The 23,323-nt window shown below is 41.8% G+C and overlaps 1 protein-coding gene across 3 annotated transcripts in view; it reads left to right on the top strand.

The window, feature by feature from the left end:
• The window catches only part of trappc9 (trafficking protein particle complex subunit 9), a 318,188-nt gene that overhangs the window by 194,541 nt on the left and 100,324 nt on the right, over nt 1-23,323 (top strand). For all 3 annotated transcript variants that reach the window (XM_050034614.1, XM_050034613.1, XM_050034615.1), the window contains 2 exons: nt 8,354-8,507; nt 19,555-19,645. In XM_050034614.1, coding sequence (XP_049890571.1) covers nt 8,354-8,507; nt 19,555-19,645 — 245 coding nt within the window. The remainder of the gene's footprint in view (nt 1-8,353; nt 8,508-19,554; nt 19,646-23,323) is intronic.

Below are 23,323 nucleotides of genomic sequence, written 5' to 3'. Positions count from 1 at the left end.
TTTGGAAAGCAAAGCTAAATGGTAAACAAACATGGCAGCACACCGGTAAGGTAAGACAACACGTTTACATGTCGTTTTCTATATGTTCTCTGACATTTATCCTAACGATATGAGGCGGTCTTTGTGGAAAAAAAGCTTGTTTAGTGGACTAACTTTGCACTTGAAGGTTGCCCGTTCACTTACGTTTTAACAGGTCTGACGCTACTATGTGCCCCGGCTGTATCTCGGCTAACGGCTAACATGCTAACTATTATTTTTATGTCACTAGTCACTTGAAACAAATTTAGGACGATAGGAGACAGGTTGAAATAAACCGAAATTTCCCTTTAAGGTTGGGGAAAGGTTATGGTCTGATTTGAGACATGAGTCAGAATTTAAATTCAACTAAAGTCAGAAGTCTTTCCCTAACCCTTAACCAAGAGTTTTAGTAGCCTTACAACACTAGACGCAGAATGCAAATCCCAGGTTCCACTTTCCAAGTCCTCTGATTTGTAAGCCTGAGCATTCGTCCCTGCTGCAACGAGGGATGAAAAACTCTTTCACTGAATTCAATCCAGGCAGCAGTACTTCTTCTAACATGTATTCTACAAAGCAAATTACTTCTATAAACGTGTATTTTGTATTTTTATTGAGACTGTTATTTGTTACAGTGTGTACTAGTCATATATATACATAACATTTAGGTGGGATCCATGAATAAATCACAGCACATGACTGTGACTTAGGTGCTTTCAACCTGCTCTGAGAAAGCACAAATCTCTGTTCCACACCTCTGCTCTGCTGCTGCTGCTACTCTTATAAAGTCAAGCCCATTGTGACTCATCAAAATACCAAAATACATAAAAATGGATTCAGGCTAAAAAACAAAACAAAAAAACATTGTTTTCACCTGAAAAAAAAAAGCCACTTGGCCAGTACAAAACCCCACAGACAGACACTGACAACAAAACAGATCTTTATCTGTATGCATGGACACAAATATCACTGCTCATTTCTGCAGATTTGGCTTTCATCTGTGCATGTCTTTGGTGGATTTATTTGAACACTAACCGATTCCTGGCTCATCCTTTTAAATAGATAGAAATTTTGGTGAAATCGTTCCATCCATCCAATCTCCCATCTACCCTTGCTGCCGTTCTCGGCCAGGGAAATAAAGGCCAAGCAGGCTGTTATTAGCAAGGGGCTGGGGGGAGGCAGGCAGGTGAAATGGACTGGGAATAAGGCCTGGAGATGTTCCTCGGTGCCCCCAGCTCAGCACACAGCCTGTTATTAAAAGCCTTGTAATAGGCTAGATTAGCCTCTAGATATGGCCTAATCCTTAAAAGACTCCACAATCAAATCAATGGCAGATCAAGATGGTGGGAGTTGAGGTGGGAGAGCCTGGCTTGCCTTGGTAGAAAGCACTTTTAGGGGTGCTTTGGGGGTTGGATGTGGTCTTTGTTGCTCTTACAACTGCTGTTCTATTGACTTGCTTATGCTTTATATTGAATTTTCTCTATTTACACTGCTTCAGTGGTGCACTAATGGTTTTTAGAAACATTTTGGAATTACTTAGCTGTTTTTGAATTAGGTTTCCATCACGTTTTATTGCGGGAGAAAGTGTTTGACTTTCTCTCAGATCATGTTGCCTTCACCTTGAGACCCAGTACAAATTTTACACTTGCAGTTCGGGCTTTGTCACGGCTGCATTTAAAAATGCTAATGTGAATTTTTTCTGGTGGCTCTCATGCCTTTTAGATGGAGGTGGATTATCCAAAATGAGCTGTTGGTTGGACAAAACAACATCTTGTCCACCTTTGACTGAGAAATTGTGTCAGACATTCATCACCTTTGCTTTGTATTTTACAGAGTAAACGACTAATTTAAAAGGGAACTAAAAAATTTTTTCAACCTGGGTCCTATTTTCCGATCTACTTTTGTCTAAATGAGTGATCGGATGTTCAATATGTGACATTTCTCCAGTACGAAGCTAGGACTGACCTGCCTGCAGCCCGTGAGCGCGCTATATTAAATAATAGGGCACTCAGACAGCGTCAAACAACGTCAGAATACATCCACTAAAAGTGCATTTTTTTCACACAGATAGGCTCGGATTGTTAGTATAATTATCTGACAACATAACGGAAAGGAGAAATGAACGTCTGTGTTTACCTTTAGCTGGATTCAGACATGTTCCTCTGCCTGTTGCTGCTCCCTCTCTCTCCTCGTCCGCTCTTCAGTTTCAATGAGCTCTGCGTCCGTGTACGTCCGTGTACTCCGTGTTCAAATAAATATGGGCGCTCATCAAATTCAAATGGCTCATCCAGATCCAGTTGGTCAAAACTGGGTAAAAAATTTGGACATATTTGTTGTGGCAAGTAAAAACACTCACTCAGAGAGTGAAAGTCTGGCTCTGAAATCTCACATCTCGTGAGATTTGAGTTGTTGCAGGAAGTTACCGCTGGAGTGACCTTACAAACGCGAGGAGTTACTCTGTTTGGAGTAGTCATGGCTGCATTTTTACCTGATTTTGACCAACTGGATCTGGATGAGCCATCTGAATTTGATGACTGCCCGTATTTATTTGAACACGGAGTACACGGACGTACACGGACGCAGAGCTCATTAAACTGAAGAGCGAACGAGGAGAGAGAGGGAGCAGCAACAGGCAGAGGAACATGTCTGAATCCAGCTAAAGGTAAACACAGACGTTCATTTCTCCTTTCCGTTATGTTGTCAGATAATTATACTAACAATCCGAGCCTATCTGTGTGAAAAAAATGCACTTTTAGTGGACGTATTTTGACGTTGTTTGACGCTGTCTGAGTGCCCTATTATTTAATATAGCGCGAGCTCACGGGCTACAGGCAGGTCAGCCCTAGCTTCGTACTGGAGAAATGGCACATATTGAACATCCTGTCACTCATTTAGACAAAAGTAGATCAGAAAATAGGGCCCAGGTTGAAAAAAACATTAGTTCCACTTTAAGAAATAATGATTAAAAAATAATGAATAGTTTAGCAATGGCAATACTTGCTTAAAGCGCTGAAAATCTCCACAGCTAAATATTGGCTCAAAATAGCAGCTATCAGCAGCCTTTTTGTTCGCTTGGTGACTCTGTCATGGTCCTGAGATTTTGTCAGTAGTCTGTTGTCTAGAGAACTTTATATTTTGTAGGCTCAGTCCTTGTGTGCCATGTCTTTTCTTTTACTTGCTGCCTTTGTGTGTTTTCCCTCCTTGGTGATTATCTGCCCCGCCCTGATTTGCTTCACCTGTTCCAGTTACCTCCCTGCTCTCCTTGTGTCTTTGTGCTCTCCTTGTCTCTTGTCAGGTCGTCTGTGTTGGTCTCTGCGTTCTTGGTTTATTCTTAGTTTAGTTTTTGTGTTTTTTGATGGCACCTTGTTTCACTTCAGCCACTCCTCAGTTTTGTTGTCTTGCTTGTTTTTGTCTTCTTTTTTTTGTAATCAGCTTTATGTCACTAAAGCTCGCCTTTTGTGTTTTGTTTTTTTTTCAAACCTGCCTGTCAGGCGTTCTGCAATTGAGTCCTCTTTTGAACCTGAAAACGTGACTCTGACATCACAGGGTCACATGCCACAGTGACCAGCGATGTGTAAATGGGTAGACTTTCATACAAAGGTGTTAAAAAGCAGGGGGACTTTGGGAAACTGACTTCATTTGGCTGTCCTTTCTCTGAAGATCCAAGGAGGCCACAGTAGGCAATTTTGAGTTGCACATATCAACAAATCACCTGTGGAGTCCAGTGGTCCCAACAGATGGGTCACTGAATAACACTCACATTTGGAGGCTCAAAAGCCGCTGGAAAAGCTGCGATGACTCACTTAAAAACTGTTTTTGTTGTATGTTGGTCTGCAATGTCCCAAAGTCATGAATGTTACTGTGGAATTTTCTTTTGGCCAGTAACAGTTCTTCATAACACTGTAACCAGCTCTTGTCCACTGCTCAGTGTGGTAACCGGCACGTAACATGTTGTGAGCACATTAAAATCCATGTAGATTTTTATTTTTAAATGAAAAACAACACAATTAGCCCCTTATAAGTAATGTACACATACTGCTGTATCCTGGCCTTTGTCAGCCCCTTTATTAGCAAATTATTGATTTCTGTGTTTCACTGAATTTTATTTGTAGCACAGGAGTCTCTAAAAGTTTTATAAGTTAGCAGCCAGTGCAAACAGACACTCAAATGTCAACTCAAATCCCACCAAATGAAGGGTTTTATAAATGAATCTCATGAAGTCGGGGTTACAGTGAATTTACAGGAAATATGAAATACTCCCTTCACTGCTGTGATGCTAATTGCTTGGTTTAATTCTTAGGAAAACATTCCTTTCCATATTGCTCCTCATTTGAAGTGTTAATTTGAATGTGGCCGTCTGGCTCTCAGTAATTACCTGTCCAAAGGAAACCAGTCGCAGGCCTCGCCAGGCGCTGTCTTCCCATTTAGGATCCATTTGCATTGTTGCAACATGGTATTTTTAGACTTAATGTGTAATGTGCGCTTTTGAAGAAGACTGAATGAAAAGCAGCTCCCATTTGAGGATGGGACTTCAGTCGGTGACATAAGCCCAGTGCCACTAATCTTCAAAGGCGGGTGTATTTGAGTGTGTCGCAGCAAGAACAGGAGCTTTCCTGTTGTCTTTGGTTTGAAGTCTTAATTGTTATTTAATTTGTGTTCTGCTTTGTTGTAAAGGCTGTGTGATGATAATTGCATTGCCTTTTCTCCTCCACCTCACTTTGATGTATGTGCGTCTCTGGACTCATCACGAGATCTTTTTTCTTGCAGTGTAATTTCATTAATAATTCGCTTGCAGGACAAGTGAGGCAGCAGATCACCTGTAATGATACTCATGTCCTTATTACAGTGAAATTCAAAGTAACATAATGACCAAACAGACATGTAAGATACAGGCAGATTTTCTCCCTCAAATCATTTATTATTATTATTATTATTCCAGATCAATACACTTCTTTGTTTATCTCTGTTCATGTTTTAATGCATTGTTTGACTGCTCAGCGATGACAGCTATGGAGAGTAAACGCAACAAAGCACTTGCCAGTTCAGTGCTCTGCCCATCTTCCTCTCTCTGCATCAGAGAACGACTCCTCCGGGAGCCGTCATGGCCTCTGAACTGAAAACCAGAGATGAACCTACCGATCAATACATGGATCCGCTCTGTTTTGCCTATCAAACAGAGGGAAAATTGCACAGCACACATGGCTGCAGCTCTTGAACATGTTCACTAAGAAATCATTTGCATCGGTCCGTGTGGTGCCTGTCAGAGCAGCAAAAACAGGAGGCGACACTCCGACTCTACCTTTATAGGAACCTCTTACTGCAAGTCGGCCTCCTGTGAAGATGGATGTCCAGGTAATTTGCAGTTAGCCACCCACCTCAAAGTCACATTGTGTCATTTGTCCAAGTAGGGAATGATAGGAGCGCTGAGGGCACGAAAAAGATGGACTGCAGGTTTTTGTTCTTTTCTCTCTGTGTGAAGAAAACTCTGATGGTGTCTGTCTCTCAGTTAAACACTTCAAATAAAGCCTATCACTCATCATGACACCAGTGAGAGGCCTGAGATATTTCTTATTTCCTGTGAAGTGCTGCTGCATTGTGCCCATGCTTCACCATGCAGGAGCCCAATAGGTATCTCCATGTCTGTTGTTTTTTGAGTTTTCAGATGAGATTACTTAACACTTAATAAGAAAATCCCCCTCCCTCCAGTGCTCTTAAAACCCTCTCTCAACATTTAGAGACATGTTTTTGGCCACCTGATAGATGCAAGTCCAATATCCACTGTCCCTTTGCCTCTGTTTTAAGGCCCAGACACACCAAATAACTAGTGGCAGCAAAGGCCGACTGTTGCGTAGCCTCATGACGCCTGTGTCCTGTCCAAAAAGTTGCACCTGAACACACTGCAAAGACTAAAGCTAAAGTAGCATGTTTGTTCTGCACCTGCTTGAGAGGCAATCACTCTCTGTTGCAGCAGGCGGCGCTAGTCTGTATTCATAATTTGAAAAGGGAAACTTGAAGACCAACAGGATGGATTCAGAGGCTAGTTAGCCAGTTAGCACATTAACATAATCTGATGTCTAAAGTACAAAACATTTCTGCTACAGTGCTCAATGGCTGAAAATAATCTTATCTAATGTCACAACTTTGCTCTGATTTTACGACTTAAGTTCTTTGTTTACTTTCCTCACTTTGTTTCTCTTATCATGCACTGAGCTGAACTGCCAATCAAAGTGATTTCTCTCATTGCCATCTCTGATTCAACATGCTGAACTGCCAACAAGGGCTAACCACTGCCAGTGGAGTGGGACACTCACAGAAACTAGGGTGACAGATGCTCACCAAAGGCCTGACATTGACTAACAGCTGATCGTCGACTTGGTGTGTCAGGGCTCTCAGGGCCCTTATTTACACTCAGTGCGAAGCGTTGCATAGCCTCACTGTCATTGCGAGTTTCAGACAGACGCAGTTTTCATTTTCACCCCCACCACTCACCTTGTGTAAGTAGCAAATCTACTTGTGCTCATCTGTGGGCACATGAGTGTGTAGGTCTTACACCAAGGTGTGGTCAGGCACATTGCTGGGGTATTTCTATTTTGAGGCAGCAGAAAGCGATTGCTCCATTGACCAACAAAAACCTGGTATGAAGTCAGAATGGTGCAGTATTTCCTGCTATTTAAAGACTGCATTATTCAGATAGTAAGATGCACCCACATAGCTGGGTTCACAGCGGGCCTAAACTCTGCTTGTTCCACACACAGGGACTTGCAGATGGGTTGAGGGTGGGTGATATAATGAATTATTAATATATTTTTGAATGGAGGGCCATGAATGCAGTATGGGTACAGTGTATTTTTTTAGGCTGGCTTAGAGGTCATTTTTTGTGCACACGTGCGATCTTAGTTTGGTACAACAAGACTTCGATCCTGGAGGTGACACTTGAGTTACCTCAGGCAATGAAGACCCTGGCTCTTGTAAATAAATAAATAACACCCACAATATTGGGAAGGGGGTGCTTGGACCTGAGGGTGTTTGCTCAGGATAGATAAATAATTTAACACTTGTCAAACCTCACAAAGCAGCCTGCATTGGGGAAATATGCTGAACAGTAGATGAAGATAAGCACTGTGCTCTATTAAGGTAGAAATATGTAAATGCATGAAGCCAGTTGTCAAGTGTAGTTCACCCAAACATATTTTTGGTATCTTTCCTGTGAAAGGTTTGAGGTGAGCACTACACTTAGAGATCTCATGGACTTTTTAAATTGTTTTTCTGCTTTTAACTTAAGAAGGATTGTAGTAGAAATTGGCAAGCTGTATTCACAGCCATGCTTGCTGTCAGCATGTGTTGCAGTTAAGGCAATTATAATGTCAGAATTCAGTGGGGAAAGAAGTCATTACCATGGGATCCCTGCATTCAGGGTCAAAATAAATCTCCGCATGACATGTAAAATGGTGACTAATGTAGGCATGTTCCCAGCATACTAAAGCACTAGCTGTTAACTTGCCACTTACAGTAGTTCCACATTCTGGTGTGACTTGGCTTAAGGTGTTGCTGAGCTGGCTAATTTCGTCCACGTTCAGTAGCATCAGTACTTTGTGTAATCGATTACAGCTATTAACATTGGTTGTCTAGAAGCAGAACTGAACCTGAAATCATTTTTTGTCTATTCAATATTATTGTCCATCCGTCCATCCAATTTCAACCGCTTATCTGGGGCTGGGTCGAGGGGGCAGCAGGCCAAACAAAGCCCCCTAGATGCCCCTCTCCCCAGCAACGCTTTCCAGCTCCTCCTGGGGGATCTCAACATTTTCCCAGGCCAGACGAGATATGTAATCCCTCCAGCCTGTTCTGGATCTACCCTGGGCCTCCTACCAGTGGGACGTGCCCAGAACACCTCTAACGGGAGGTGTCCAGGGGGCATCCTAATCAGATGCGCGAACCAGCTCAACTGACCCCTTTCGTTACGTTTTTTTTTTTGACAATATTATTTTGAATTGAATATGTTTGAGTCAAAATGATTGGAAGTTGCTGCCCTTTGCTCTGGGAATTTGTGACGGGCATCCATCACGAGCTTATCAACAATGGAATTAATCATTAGTTGAAAACCTATACTAAACGCTTTAACTTTCTTTGAACACTTACCAAAGCTAAATACTGGCTACGAATATCAGGTATCAGTAACTTGAATTCCATAAATCTGATTCACGTCATTTGAACCTTTATTAACTTGGTTTTAAAGTTTTACATCACAGTTATGTAACTATTATGTCATTCTCAGTGTCCTTAAAATGTTCTTGTGGAAACTTGTATTTACAAGCGGCTCTCCCATCTCCTGTTGCAGGATGGCCATCCAGGTTGACAAGTTTGACTTTGAGAGTCTGCCACAGCCAGACCAGGAGACAGCTCGCTTCACTAACCCCAAACAGCTGGAGGAGGAGCGACAGCATGCCCAGGGCTGCCAGATCAACAGCAAGCTGGGCATCTGTTGGAACATCATATCCTTCCTGTGGCTACATGTATGACAGAGTTATATAACAGAGACCAGCCTGAGCTGAGCATCGCCAGGCTGACAGGAGACAGATATGATAAAGGTTTGCATTCATGATTGAGTGTCCTTAGTCTCTACTTAACCAATTAACAGTTCATAATCCCAGATAAGTTTCCAGCAGTTGTATTCTGCGCTGTGTTTGTTGAATGTTGTTGTTTGTTGACAGTCAGATCAGTGATTCAGGGCATCTGGATCCTACATCTGGAGGCCCTCTGGCTAGCAGGGAACTTATACGCCTGCACTGACAGATGGGGAAAACGTATGGCTAAGCTCTTGCCGCTCCGACACTGCGAAGTGATGTCTTAGTGTGTGTATGCGTGGGCGTGTAACTGTGCCACATACTCACATCAGTACGATACATGTTCCCATAGGTCCTGGTCTGTGGGCAAGCCTTGTGGTTCGTCAAAGGTAGTCTTTGACAGCGCATTGTTCTCTGGGGTCTGCTTTTTCCTCAGGGAGACAATTTGTATCTATTCCTTTATACACTCTTGTCCTCTGGCTTGTCATGTACATGTACATGTTCATGGTCACCATACCTTGCCTGCAGGAATAAAGAATGTATAGGCATAGACTGTAGCACAGATGCAAGCTGGGTTAGTATTTGTATCCAGTGGGGTTGTCAGCTGAGACCCTATACTTTCTCTTAAAACTGTTGTGTATTTATTTTCTCTCTCACTTTCTGGCGATGATACAATAGGAGCACAAAAACTAACAGGAAAGTGTTGCTGTGTAGCTTTATAACCAGTTAGAACCTTTGAGCTACATGGTAGGTATCCTCACCAACAGATCCACTGAGACATCCATGTATGTTTTCTTTTGTTTCCAATGCTGAGAATATGTCTGCAGTACTGTGGGGTAAAACCTTGGAAGGTATGACCATTTCAGTTCAAAATGAAAAGTCTCTGACAGAGTTTTTGGCCAAGTAGTCTCGGAAACAAAGGAATTTCTCTATTTAAAGTTGTTCTTGCTGTTCTTCCACTGAGACCTAATTTTTATTTGACAAAAGGAGACGCTCTTGTACAGTAAATTAATGTCAGAAAGGAGACAAACAGAGGTGGAAAAAGTGATTAAAATAGTAACATTATTTTTTAGATTTTTTTGTGAAATCAGGTATTACTTTAAACTAGACTTGCACCAATTACAATTTTTTGGGCCGACACCAATTTCTGATTTGCGGAGTGTTTAGACAACCGATTCCGATTTTGGCCGATTCTGATTTCATTTTTGTTAAACCACTTTACAGCACACAAGATATTGCCATATTTTCTATCTTTCCTTTATTAGAACATTTTAACCAAGATACAACCAGCTTTTCAATAATCATCTCAAAAAAACAAACAACAACAGTGACACAGGTTAAGAAACATTTTCCTTTTGCTCAAATATAACTTCAGGTACAGTATTTTAATAATTAAGTAAAAAAGGCAAACATAAATAAAAACATAGATAAATAAAATAATAATTCTTGGTGTAAAGCATTTGTGGGTAATTTCCTGAATAGACAATAAAGTAAAAATATCTCCTGTGGAGAATTCACACAGGTCTACAGGACGCACCCGCCAGTATGCGCGCGGACACGCGCATCTTCGGCACGTGGACACACGTCTCGTCAGTTTCAAGCGGCACAGTGCAGCAGTGAGAGCTCTGGAGTTCAGTTTAACACGGACAATTAACAACTTTCTCTCTTTTCTCTCCTTTGATGTGTGTGTGTGAATGATTAAGGTGAGAAGCCGCCCATGTTTCACTTCCTCACATCACCCAAGCCGTGAGTTGCACATGTGCGTGTGCTGCTGATGATACATGATGTCAATCATGCGGCGCGGCGGAAATTTGACCTGCGTTTTAAATCGGCATATTTTAGACTGACCAGCCTGTTGCAGGTCACAGCCGATCACATGAAAACCGGCCCGATAACGAGCACTGCCGATTAATCGGTGCAAGTCTACTTTAAACATTGGTCATTTTTGATCAAAAAATTGAACTCAAGGTCCACATACTTTTTTTTAAATGACATCTCACAGTGCTCATCTGCAGATGAAGTTTTCTTAAGACAGGAACTTTACTTTGACTAACTGTAAGGCCAGAGGCAAATTTCCACTTATGTGGACAACAGTGTGCTATTCGTTGACATCCAGTACTTGCATGCAATCTGATTTTAAGGCTGTGCAACATGTATACTGGACTAAATTGTTTGTTTGACCAGTTCGAGACTGACACTGAAGACTCCACTCTGATCCTCTTGAAGTACGACCTCAGAGTAGAGACCATTTAGGTTGCAGAGCTAAAGCCAACAAACCAGAACTTCAACCAGCTGAACTGTGGAGAAAGATCATGAGTGCCATAAAAGGCTCCTGAGTTCATGGGAAAGTTTCCTGCTGTTGAAAAGAGCCACAAGCCATCCTGCACACAGTGCCTTGTATCAGCCTATAACTCGTCAGTCTGCAGTTTCCAGTGCACATATTTAGAGATTTAAGAACTGCCTGTCAGATTGTTGGTGAGCATGGTGTACAATTAATGATGAATTCAATCTCTGAGCTACTGAAGTTGCCATTATATTTTTCCTTTTTATGAGGGCGTAAACACCTCCATCATTATGTGCATTGTTTTATCTACAAGTAATTTGGCAGTGTGTAGGCAGGGATGAAGAAAGAAAATGACATACAAATACATTCCCAGCAGCAAGTCTGATAGCACTCCTGTTACTTAAGAGAAAAAAAACATCCTGAAACAGCCTGTTTGATCATTTTATCCATTTCAGTACATGCATTATGAGTGTAATTTATGAATGTAAACATGTTTCTTTTGAAGCTGAACAGCATATGGACAGGCTCAAGCAAGTACGTCATCAACAGACAAATCCTGTAGCTGCTCAGAAGGCAGTGAAACAGTCACTGTGATTTTTCTGGGCTATGAGGAAAAAAATAAAGACACGTAGGAGACGTGCGTCCCTAAATATATAACTTTAAAAAAATAATAATAATAATTGATTGAGAAATGAAAAGTGTAAGATTTGAAGTTGAGCTAGGTGAGATAGACAAATATTAATATGTCGGTATTTCCAGGCTCACTGGTGATACATGATATATAGCTCAGTAATTTCTATGAAATGGGCGACATGTTCAGTTGCAAGTCAAAGCCACACTTGAGATGTCACAAGCACTTTTCTAAAAACAGACTGTGATCAAAATAAAATGCAAAGACAATATACAGCAAATGCAATATACAGCTGCACAATATGTAAATGAAAATTATATCAGAGTTGAGTTGATTCAAAACACACATTAAACACACATTAAACACACATTAAACATGGCTTAATAGCGACAGTTTCAATCACAAGTACACAAATCAGCTTCACTATAACTCGCAGCATTCACAGACAAACACTTGTCTTTATCTGGACACATTTTCCCCACAAATACAACATGCTAACGTTATTAGCACAAGCCTATGGCATTTTACATTGTATAAATTAGCCTAGCAGCTAGCGATCTTTTCCTCTTCTCATATAAAACCAGGGACAGCAGCAACATTAAACAAAGGTAACATTACAAAATTTGGCTCCATTACAACTCACAAGGTTCACTGACAAAACAACTGTCTTGTACTAAACACGTTTTCCAAACAAATATAACATGCTAACGTTATTAGCACCAGCCTATATTTTACATTGTATAAATTAGTCTAGCGGCTAGCAGAGATTTCCTCTGCTCATATGAAGCCAGGATAAATCACACACAAGACTTAAAATGCTATTTTGTGGAGGCTTTATTGTCTTCACAATTTATTGTTTCTTATCTGTAAAATTAAAGTAAATAAAAGCTTCGTTTCCACTGAGGGAAATGGGAGCTGTGAGAGAGGAGAGATGCACACTGGCATGTGTTACATAATGCAACTTGACCCTATATCATTATAAACAATGTTGTTTTAATGTATATCTTTCTTGAAAATATATCAATATATCGTACATAGTCGTTATATTGCCCAGCCCTAATTTGAAACTCCATGTTCAAATCATAGTCTATATAAATGAATAGATTTAGCCATGGTGACATCACCCTTAGGTTTGTGAACTTCCATTTTAAAGCCTAGAGTTTGGCATTTGTGCCATCCTTGATTTTTGGAGCTAGAAGTGAGCATATTTGGATGAGTGGGTGGATGTAATCCTAATGTTAGCATCTAGTTTGGTTAGGACAGTTCATTTGCAGCTATGGTTAACCATGATAATGCTAATGCTAATTTTCACTAGCAAAAAACTGGCTTAAAATCATCATAACAAAATGTACTTACTGGAAAGTCTGAACATCTGACTCCTTAGAGGGTTTTTTAGCCCGACCAAACCCTAAAAAATACCTTGTCAAGCGACGAAAACAATAATGAACCAAACTGAAAATACACTTACAAAGCGACAGCATCTGGGTTTCACGCCATGGTAGTGACTTGTCAACAGACGGCACCTACCTGTCAGTCAAAGCGTCCACACCCTTAATTATGCATATCTTTAAGCCTTGTTGACATTCAAACTAGTGAGTTATATAGAAATTCCCCTCTTCTTCAGGCGTCATAAATGGGGAAATTAGCTAAAGAGACTAAAGCCGTTTTTTGAACCAGGCTAAAGACGTGTAATTCTATATATAACTAATAAGTTGAACATTTTAACATGGAGGGTCAACTGGCTTTTGGTGCCAGCCTCAAGTAGCCATTAGAGGAACATCAGTTTTTGGCTTCTCTTCTCAGCCACACAGGTTGGCTCTTGGTTCAAATACAAGTAATTTGGATGGAACATCTCCGACGCAGCTTATCTTAAGTCACTTATTCATTCAGTGTGAACGGACCAACACCAAAATTGTTACATGATGTTATCGAGCTGATTCTTGATGCTATCATTTCTTGCACAGAGAGACATTTCTGTGTGTGAAGATAGTGACTCAGCTGTCTCACATCCTTGGAATAGCACAATGTAAAATCCGCTCCAGGGTGGATTTTTCCCCTTTTTACAACATGAAAGAACGAGAGAAATAAAAGATTTGATTGCAGTGCGTGTCACACTCCGAAGCACTCGCTTGGCCCTGAGCAAAGTAACAGTCACTTTAATTTGTAATTTATGACTTCCCTATATTATTATTTCTGTTTTGTTTATGGTTTACAGTTATGGTGATTCACTCACAGGGAAAGGCTCTGCCATGTACAGTGCAGCCACTGAAAGACATTGAAGAAATAAAGCAGGAAATGTGTAATGTGCGTCTTCTCCTTGAAGAGGTCATTGCCAAGTTCATGAATCATCCCTGCGTATAGTGTGGAAGTTAATTTGTGTCTCGGTAGCTCTCATAACTAGCACTAATATCCACCTCACAGTTGATTATTATTGTAACCTCCTCACAGTATATCCAGATAACAGTTTGTCTAAACTATTGCAGCCAGCTCGAAGTGACAGCATGCTACTTCATGCACAGATTGACTTCAGCGGACACCAGTGCAGTGTAGGACTTGTTTTAAAATGTCACAGATCACATTCAAGGCATCGTTCTAAGCTGTACTCCTTCAGCAGCACTATTTCTTTTTATCTTTTCTCTAAACTTAGGTCTAAGAGTCATCTTAACTGTCAAGACTCCCAGGTTATGGAACCACCTGCGAACTCTTTTAGTGTTTTACTACAAGCATTGTGACTTAAAAGTTCCTAATAAAGCTCAGAGACTAGCTTTAGGTAGTATTTATCACAGAAAGTAGCAACAATCTTAAAGCCATTCTGTCAGCCCATTGCAGGGATGCACCAAGTCTCCAAGCAACACTTTGGAGGCCTTTCAAAAAGCTGTAGAGACATTTTGAATTAGCGTAAGCAATAATTGTCAATTTTCCTTTGCCAGGAAAAACTATGGCGCGAGACATAAAAGTATTCTGGGCAGCAAACAGAAAAGTGCCAAACTCTGAATGATTGTTGACAATAAGTTCAGTGGGTGGACAAGCATGCTGATCATCAACACATTGTTTCTATTACTGCTCAGCTCTGCAGCCATTTGGAGGAACGGACGTGATGTTTGTTGGCTACAAATATTTGATATACTGCACCTGAAAGTGGATTTCAGCCCTTTGTGGAGAGCTTTGTCTCAGACTTTGACCAGTAATGTTTACCTGATTTATTTTGTAGTCGGTCCCATCGGTATCCAGACCAGTATATGCAGTTTAATTATCCCCACTAACCTGGTAAAGGCTGAAAGACGCCACGGTGGAAAAAGACATCAGGGTCACCTTACGTAGCCTGCTGCCACTGTGACTCATACATGGATAAATGCCAGAAATGGATGAATAATTGATTGGAAGAAGATTTTTGCAGCATTTGGGAACCTTTGTTTTCAATAGAGCTGTACTTATACTGTACTGATAAGGCAGATAAATGCTCCAAGTACCTAAATTGGTATAGTGAGACCAATTTATCTGCAGCGTTCGTCAAACCTACAGAAGCCCTGACAGGCAGGGTGAAAAAACAGAGTTTATCTCCTACATACGAGATGTTGCCCCCTACATGCTGAATGTTACCTTTATCGCTGAAACAAAACGCCCACATTTGGTGGCTAAAAAGCGGCTTGAACAGTGCAGCTTGGCAGGTGTCTACTATGGAAAGTGGTGCTATCCATGGTGCTGAAACAACAGCTGAGCAAGCCTAGATGCTGGTATATGAGATGCATGCGGTTGGCTAATCAGAGTTTAATGGTGACTTTGTATCAGTGACATTAGTGCAGAAAACATGAATCAATCTCTGTTTCTGTTGCTTGCTCACTCGCTCCATGGGAAGACTGTGTATGTGTGTGGGGTAACCTAGACGTTGCAGGCAGGCGATTCTTGTGTGTTTGAAATAGAATCCTGACGGGGCCATTAAATAGGTCCACTATGTTTTACAGGGGACATCTGTAGTTCGTTAACTGAGAAGGTAAAACCTTTCGTTTATGCTGCATTTGGCTTAACTTTCATTGCCCTTTGTATCATGCACTAAGGCCCAATCCCAATACCCCCCCTTGCCCACTACCCCTGGCCCTCAAAATGAAGCAACGAGGGGTAGGGGTTGAAATCTTTCCCTAGGAATTGGGACACCACTCACTACGTCACCGCGTCGGTTACGTTCACGCACACGTAACTATTTTAAACAGGAAGCTGCGAGCCATCTACATTTCCAACTGGCATCTACAATGGAGTCTCCAGTTGAGTTCATCCTACCTATCGCGTTTGCATTATTCATCATGGTTCGTTTGATGAACAACAGATGACAGGGGACTTCTGCTAGCTAGCTAGCTAGCTAACCAGCTAACATTAGGAGGCAGCATAGTTATACTAGCTGGCGTGTTATCGTAATGTGAAAAACCCGACAATTTTGCAGAACAGGACAGATGACAGACGCCAGATAGTGCGAGCTAGCTAGCTAGCTAACAAGCAACCTGACGACGGTAACGTTAGCTATGTGTGAACTTTTTTCCCTGTCTCTTGCTCAGTGGTAGCCATGGCAACGTCTACCCCTTGCTGGCAAATATAGGAGATAAACTTGGCCAACTTTGGCTTGGCTTTGGTACAAACCTAAAGTTTATAGGGGTTGTTTCCTTCACGTGTAACACAGTATTTTGTTCCAATAACATTAAGTTACTGTCCATCCATCCATCCATCCATCCATCCATTTTCATCCACTTATCTGGGGTCGGGTCGTAGGGGCAACAGGCCAAGCAAAGCACCTCAGACGTCTCTCCTCCCTGCAACACTTTCCAGCTCCTCCTGGGGGACCCCAAGGCGTTACCGGGCCAGATTGGATATGTAATACCTCCAGGGTGTTCTGGGTCCAGCCCCCATTGCAGAGATGAGAAGTCTATATTTTTAGGCAAAAAAAAACTTGTCAAATGGTGTTTGGAAAGAGTCACAACAGCGTTTGTAGTGTACTGTGTGTTGTCTTCTAGTGGAATCACACAGTGTTCCTCAGACCTGTGAGGGTCTGCTGAGGATTAGAACATCAGATGTTCAGGCTACTGATATTAATGCGACTCTACTATTCATGCTGCACTGATGAAGACATATTGTAGCTGCTAGGTGCGCCTGCCACCGACAGTTTTACTGAAGCCTTTAGGGTACAAATTCTCCATGTTCATGCTCCAAGTGATCACAGCCACAACACTGCCATCGCTGGCCATTGTTCATTCTAATAAGATGCAGGTGCATGTTGTGACATGTGATTCATCATGAGTCAGACTTTGAGTTTGGAAACGATCCAGCCGGCACAGTGGGCACCTCACAGCACAGCATGTTTGTCTGTAGATGCCTCCTCTCTCTCTCTCTCTCTCTCTCTCTCTCCCTCCCTGCCTCTGCATGCATACTGTACTCTCCCTCAAAGGTTAATAGACACAGGTTCGGTGCTCCAGGCACTGCTTGTCTCACCCATTATTCCAAATGTCAGCTGTGTAAATGATCAGCTGTGTCCTTATCATCACACATTATCTGGGTAATTGCTCTCTGACAGCCATATTTGTTTTGATGCAGCATACGTACGTTGATAGCCCACACTGCCATCAGTTTAATGCTGTCATTATAGTCAGGACATGCTCTACATGGATCTCTGACATCTAAATGAATGCATTACACGAAAAACACAGTGCAGTTATCTTATAGTGAGCTCTTTTCCCCTCCTTTGCTGATTTGTTTTGTACCTGTAAGCCATATGAATGCTTTATTTTGTGCCAGTCAGAATTTGATCTATGTCCTAATGATTGATTTCTGAGGTCTGTGAGTAAAACTAGGAAGTGATGCAAGTAGCAGACTTAATTGACTACGCTGTGGGAAAGCAGGAATGTTTCCACGGCTGATGTTCAACCTGATTTAAGTTTTATTAAATGTGGTAATTCACATGAAAACCAACTTATTTCTTAAATAATTTTGGATTTGGTGCATCAGAATTTTCTCCATAAACCTTACAAACTGTCAGGGAGAAAAAGCAAACAAGATGACCACAGTATAGGCTCATTAATGCTGTCTGCTGCAAAGCCAATTATCCTGTAAGGGTCTGTTGAAAAGGGACTTGTCAATGCTGAAACATCAGAGGTCGTGGAATAGTGTTAAAGTGTCAGATGCTCATTCCCCCATGATCGCCCGTACAGTTCACACAATTTAAACGGTATCTTGAACGCACGTTTTCAAAAGAAAACACAGTGTGACTGTTCACAGCTGAAAAGCATCACTTGAGAAGTGAACTAGAAGAATCAGCTGGGAGAAAGAAACTTAATTCAAAGGGGGAAGATTGTGATGGTTTCTTTAACATAATAAAAAGAAAGTAACAATAAAAAGAACAATAAGGAAATTTGCTGAAGTCTACTTGGAGGAGTTGATAGCTAGTTGGATTGTACATAGTGAAAGCAGCTGAAGTGTCATTTTTAGTGTGAGCACTTAAAGATATACTATGCAGGATTTTCATAAAAAACCAATGTAAAGACGCGTACAGAAGTCTCTCTCAGTCATCACCTATGTGGCTTTGTATTTTTCTGCAGACACTCTGTCCTCTGCCTGTATTTTTATTCCTCCACAACAGCGACAGCCGTACCCAGAGCATTATGTTTTCGGGTTCTCCATTCTTCCATCCCATTCTCGTGAACACCATGGCCCAATCCCATCTCTACCCCTTAAATCTTCCACTTGGTATTGAGTGCCCTGGTTTGCGAGATAACCCTTGATGAGGAAAGTGAGAAATATCAGGGTAGAGATCTTTCCCTAAGAAATGAGACACCACTTCATGCAAATCGGCGTGGCCGATGTGCAGGCATACGTTACGCATAGTAGCGACGCAAGATACCGGTAGTCATAAAAGGTCTTCTAGTTCTGATCTATTTTGTTTGGGTAAGTTGATTTGTTTAAATATTTTGACGCTGTGTTCAACCGAGTTGCTGATGAGTTTACGCTAGTCCAACCATCTGTTGTTTGTATAGCCTACATTCAGATCGTACAGTAACAAATTGTTTTCCAGAACTTGCCGACGTTGATGACTTTGCAAGGTGTTTCATCTTCCACTTCGTTGAAAGTGTGGGTCGGGGCTCCCTTGGAATCTAGGGCGGGTTTTAAGTGTTGCAAACCACTTCCACTACCTCACTTCTGTTTTGGGACACCACTAGCCTTAATGTGAACGCACACAACCAAGTGGAAGTGGATATTTCTAGGGGAAGTGTTGGTATTGGGACAGGCCCCATATCTCAGAACGCCTTGAAGAAATTTTCTTCAATTTGGCACAAACGTTAACTTGAACTCAACTATGAACTGATTAGATTTTGGTGGTCATAGGTCAAAAGTCAAGGCCATTGTGACTTTGTCTGTCTCATTCTTGTGAACACGATATCTCAAGAACACCTTGAGGGAATTTCTTCGACTTTGGCACAAACGTCTCCTTTGACTTAACAATGTACTGACTAGTTTTTGCTGGTCAAAGGTCGAAGGCCTATGGTCGGTGTGACTTTGTAACTCTTGTTCTCGTGAACGCAATGTCTCACGACTTTAAATTTGGCAAAACTGTCTCGTTGTACTCACCGATGAACTGATAAGATTTTTGTGGTCAAAGTAGGGCTGGGTGATATGTCTATTTTTTTGATTGTTGATGTTTTTACAGCAATATAAATAGCTATTAGAGAAGGAATTATGATTTATATAGTGAAAAGGCGTTTAGGCAGGTTTTTAAAGATGTTTTTCATATAAAAGGTTATATTAAAGTTTGTTTAATAAATGTGTATGATTCAATTTGTGCTCATTGAAAGACAGTGTAATGAAGGGCTGAATGACCAATGGTTTTTTGGTTTTGATTTTCTCAGTATTTTAATCAGTTATTGGATATCTATGTTTTTCACGCACAAATGGGGGAATAAATGATCACAATATATATATTGCAACTTTTTACTGTGTATGTGTGTATACAGAGGACTTTCTCATGTTGATAACACTTGAAATGCACCAAGCCTCTCCATCATGTTGCCCTTAACCGCGCTCACCCTTCCCTGCGGCGCCATGGAGAGGCCAGCGTGGAGGGAGTCCTCAACCAGCTGGTCCTGGAGCACCTACAGCTTGCACCTTTGCAGTGGGGTGAGTCTCTCAAGTGTGACCCTGCGTGTGTGTGCATGCGTGTGAGATTATGAGCTGTGATCACGCACTTACACCACAGTCATGATTGAAAGGTTGTGAACTCCATCCGCAGTTTTGCAAATGTGTTCACACGGAATCCGTATTTAATCAAAATGTGAGGTGGAACTAGAGGAAATGTTTTAATGGTGTTGCTGTGACTGTTGTGTGTTATAGATGTTCTTTGATCTTCCTTTTTTTTTAATTAGATCTCCCATTATGTTTTCCATATGCTTGACTGCCAATCACAGTTATCTTTGTGGTTCTGTTGCCGTCTCTTTACCTGTCAGTGCATGAACCTCCAGATCTGGTCTCAAGCCATGTTTTTTATTTGCATTCATAATGGGCTACAGGCTATTTTGGAGAAGTGTAGACAGCAGCTTGGGAAATGTGTGAATCACCCGGGACGCACAGAATTTGTAGGAGCACTCTTCGGTCGCACCATCTGTGATCATCCTCTGAAATCACTTTTGATTTACTGCGGGTGTTTGTTTTCTGAGATTCCTGCTCCCTCTTTGGGCACTGCCAGCATTTTGATTAGTCAGCTGGGGCTGTCCTGCTTTCACAAAGAGAATGCAATCTGCAAAATGAAGCGATGTAGCAGATCAAGCATGGAAATGTAAGAATCTATTGAGACAGAAAGAGGAGGGGGGCGGGATCAAGGCAGATACTTTGCTGGATTCACTGCTCTTCAGATTTTTGGCATTTGAGATGCACCTCTTCTGTGAGGAAAGCTGTTGTGAAGATGTTTCAGATAACATCTGTCTTTGGACTGATTTTCTACATTATGTGTGTTATCTCAGTGCAGACAGTTGCAGATGTTGTCATTATCTCCACTGGGTGTGAGAGGGATCATACGTTGGTCTTTTGTGTGCATATGTGTATCTGTCTGTCTGTCCACAGCTGATCTCACATACTATTCTATATAAAGATAGACAATACGGACCCATTACCTCCCACGCTATAAAGATGAAGCCAGCATATTCCAGGTGTGGTGGCTGCCATCTTGTGCTGGTGACATTTTGAGCCAGAGTCTGTGATATGGAGTTCCCACCATCTGACGAACACCACTGATCCTTAGCACACTGATTCACACACACAGCTGACAATCATGACGCCACACCCTCTTTTCTACGGCATCAAATAACTTATTAGAACCAAACTTATAAGAAAAAACAAACACTTCACTTTTGGGAAGCTGTCATGTCGTCCATCTTTATATACAGTCTATGGCTCCCACACGTTATGGAAAAGTGTGGAAATTGATTAAAGTAATTTTCAGGTCTGGATAAGAATGGAAAAAAGAAAACAGAATATGGAAAAATATTTGTGTTTACAGACTATTGTTCCTAATTTGTTTTCTAAAATAAACGATTCAGAATTTCTAATAATAAATTCATCATAGAAGCAGAGTGTTTTTATGGTTTTTGGAGCAGGCAGCCAGCACAGCCAAAATGGTTACCACTGTGGCAGAGACTGCAGGCCAGAGCGAGCTTGATGTCCTCGAAAGTGAGGCAAGAAGTATGAACTCATACTCCTACACAGAGCTGCCTCTACACCTGTATATCACCGCCTGCGAAACAGCTCTTCCCCAGCAATCATGTAACAACCAAACCAACCCTGGATATCTGTGTCCAGATTAGTTTGAAAGAAAATTATGCAATACAAGAAAAACCCAAATATTAAACTTTAAACTTTTATGAGATATGCAGTGGTGTAGTTATCAGGAAAGACAATCTTTTCTTATGAAACCATATCATGAAGTATTTCTATGATCCATACCTTTATGGCTGCATTCATCGTTGTTCCACGGATACAGTGGATCAACAAGGCTTCCATATTAAACATCGAGCTGTTTGTACTGTGATGCCAAAAATGGTCTGAAATATCTAGAGTCTGGAAATATTAGTCTGGAAAAGTATGACCTTTTAAAAATGGAAAAACATTTGAGTAAACCTGACTACTGGTCCAATCAGCCTAATATTTTGTCTGCACATTTAAGACTGCATTCTTAAAGACCTTTCATGGTTGGGGGGAATTCATTGTTTGATACCGTCATTGACTGCTGACTCCTCATTCCTCGTAACCAGGCAAGTCGTCAACAAAATCCCTTCGTAAAAGCATAGCGCAAAAGGCATTTCCGGCAGTTGTAGTGGCCAAGAAAAGCCTTACCATCTGTGGCGGGCCACATTTTGACCTTTGCCTTGGCTCAAAAACTGACATGCACAGAAAACTTCGGTCTCATTTTTAAGTGGCGCATCTGCAGATTAAAGGCGCTGTATGTAAGATTGTGGCCAAAATGGTTACTGCACTCAAATTCAAATGATGACGCGAGTCGTGTCCGTCCCCCCTCCCCTACAGATTCGAGGTTGCTGGACAGCGGCATGCTGGAGACTGATTTGTTTGCCCACAGGCGGCTGCCGTGGCAGGGCCGCGTCGCCGCGTCCTTGATCTTCGGTTTTCCAGCGGACCATTCGAGCAAGTCCGGCTTCTCTGCTGCTAACGCTGCTGCCGGGATACAGCTGAGGAGCCGGCTGCTAATGCTATGTACTGGGACACTGCTGATGCTGCTTGCCATGCTGCTGTAGCTCAGTCGTAACTGTAACTGATGCTGAGACTCTACTGATTGCGTGACTGGTAGACGGCGATGGGTGGCGCAACAGGCCAAAACACAAATTCAAAACATAAACATGATTTGCGGACTGTAAAAATGTTTTTTAAATGCAAATATTCTGGCTGTACTATTGTTGTCGGTGAGATCAGTATGTTATATGAACATTATTCCTTAGTCTCTGTGACATATTAGGAGGATTTTACGACTATTTGCTTTAGATTTCTTACATATAGCTCCTTTAAAGAAATACCTGATATGATACGCAATAGTTAGGCACAAAATAAATTAGTCCTTGTTTTTGTTATCCTCCATCCATCCATTTTTTTCCACTTATCCGGGGCCGGGTTGTGGGGGCAGCAGGCCAAGCAAAGCACCCCAGACAACCCTCTCCCCAGTAACCCTTTCCAGCTCCTCCTGGGGGACTCCAAGGCAATCCTGCCTATGGTCATGAGCTTTGGTTAATGACCAAAAGAATGAGATTGGGGTGGCTGGACTCAGCCTTAGAGGTAGGGTCAGGAGCTCAGACATCCAGAGAGAGCTCGGAGTAGAGCTGCTGCTCCTTCACGTCAAAAAGGGTCAGTTGAGGTGGTTCAGGCATCTGATGAGGGGTGGGTGCCTCCTGTTGAAGGTGTACCGGGCACGTCCCACTGGTAGGAGGCCCTGGGGCAGAACCAGAACACGTTTTGTCACCATATTGATTTTGAGGGAGCCAGAAAGGATAATTTCACCTGTCACTATTGTGCCATATTCACTGAGTGGCTACTATTAGTTTCTGCAGATGCGTTGCGGCCAGAACGTGTGCGCCTGGATGAGATCTGCACGCTACTGAGTGCACTTATTTAGTTTCCTCATGCATTCCCTTCTGTAAAGGTAGTTTTGCAGTTCCAGTCCAGGCCTCTGCAGCCTCGCTGATTATGAGCCAGATAATTTGCCTCAGCCCATTAGGATGCCTTTATCAGGGTTGCCAAGACTATCACAGGCTCAATTACGGGTATAGTTCAAGCATTTCCCCTGTGTCTAAAATCGTT

This window comes from Epinephelus moara, chromosome 22 (assembly GCF_006386435.1).
Source record: "Epinephelus moara isolate mb chromosome 22, YSFRI_EMoa_1.0, whole genome shotgun sequence".
NCBI lineage: Eukaryota > Metazoa > Chordata > Actinopteri > Perciformes > Serranidae > Epinephelus > Epinephelus moara.
Note: the sequence above shows the minus strand (reverse complement) of the source record. Positions and strands in the feature narration are given on the sequence as shown.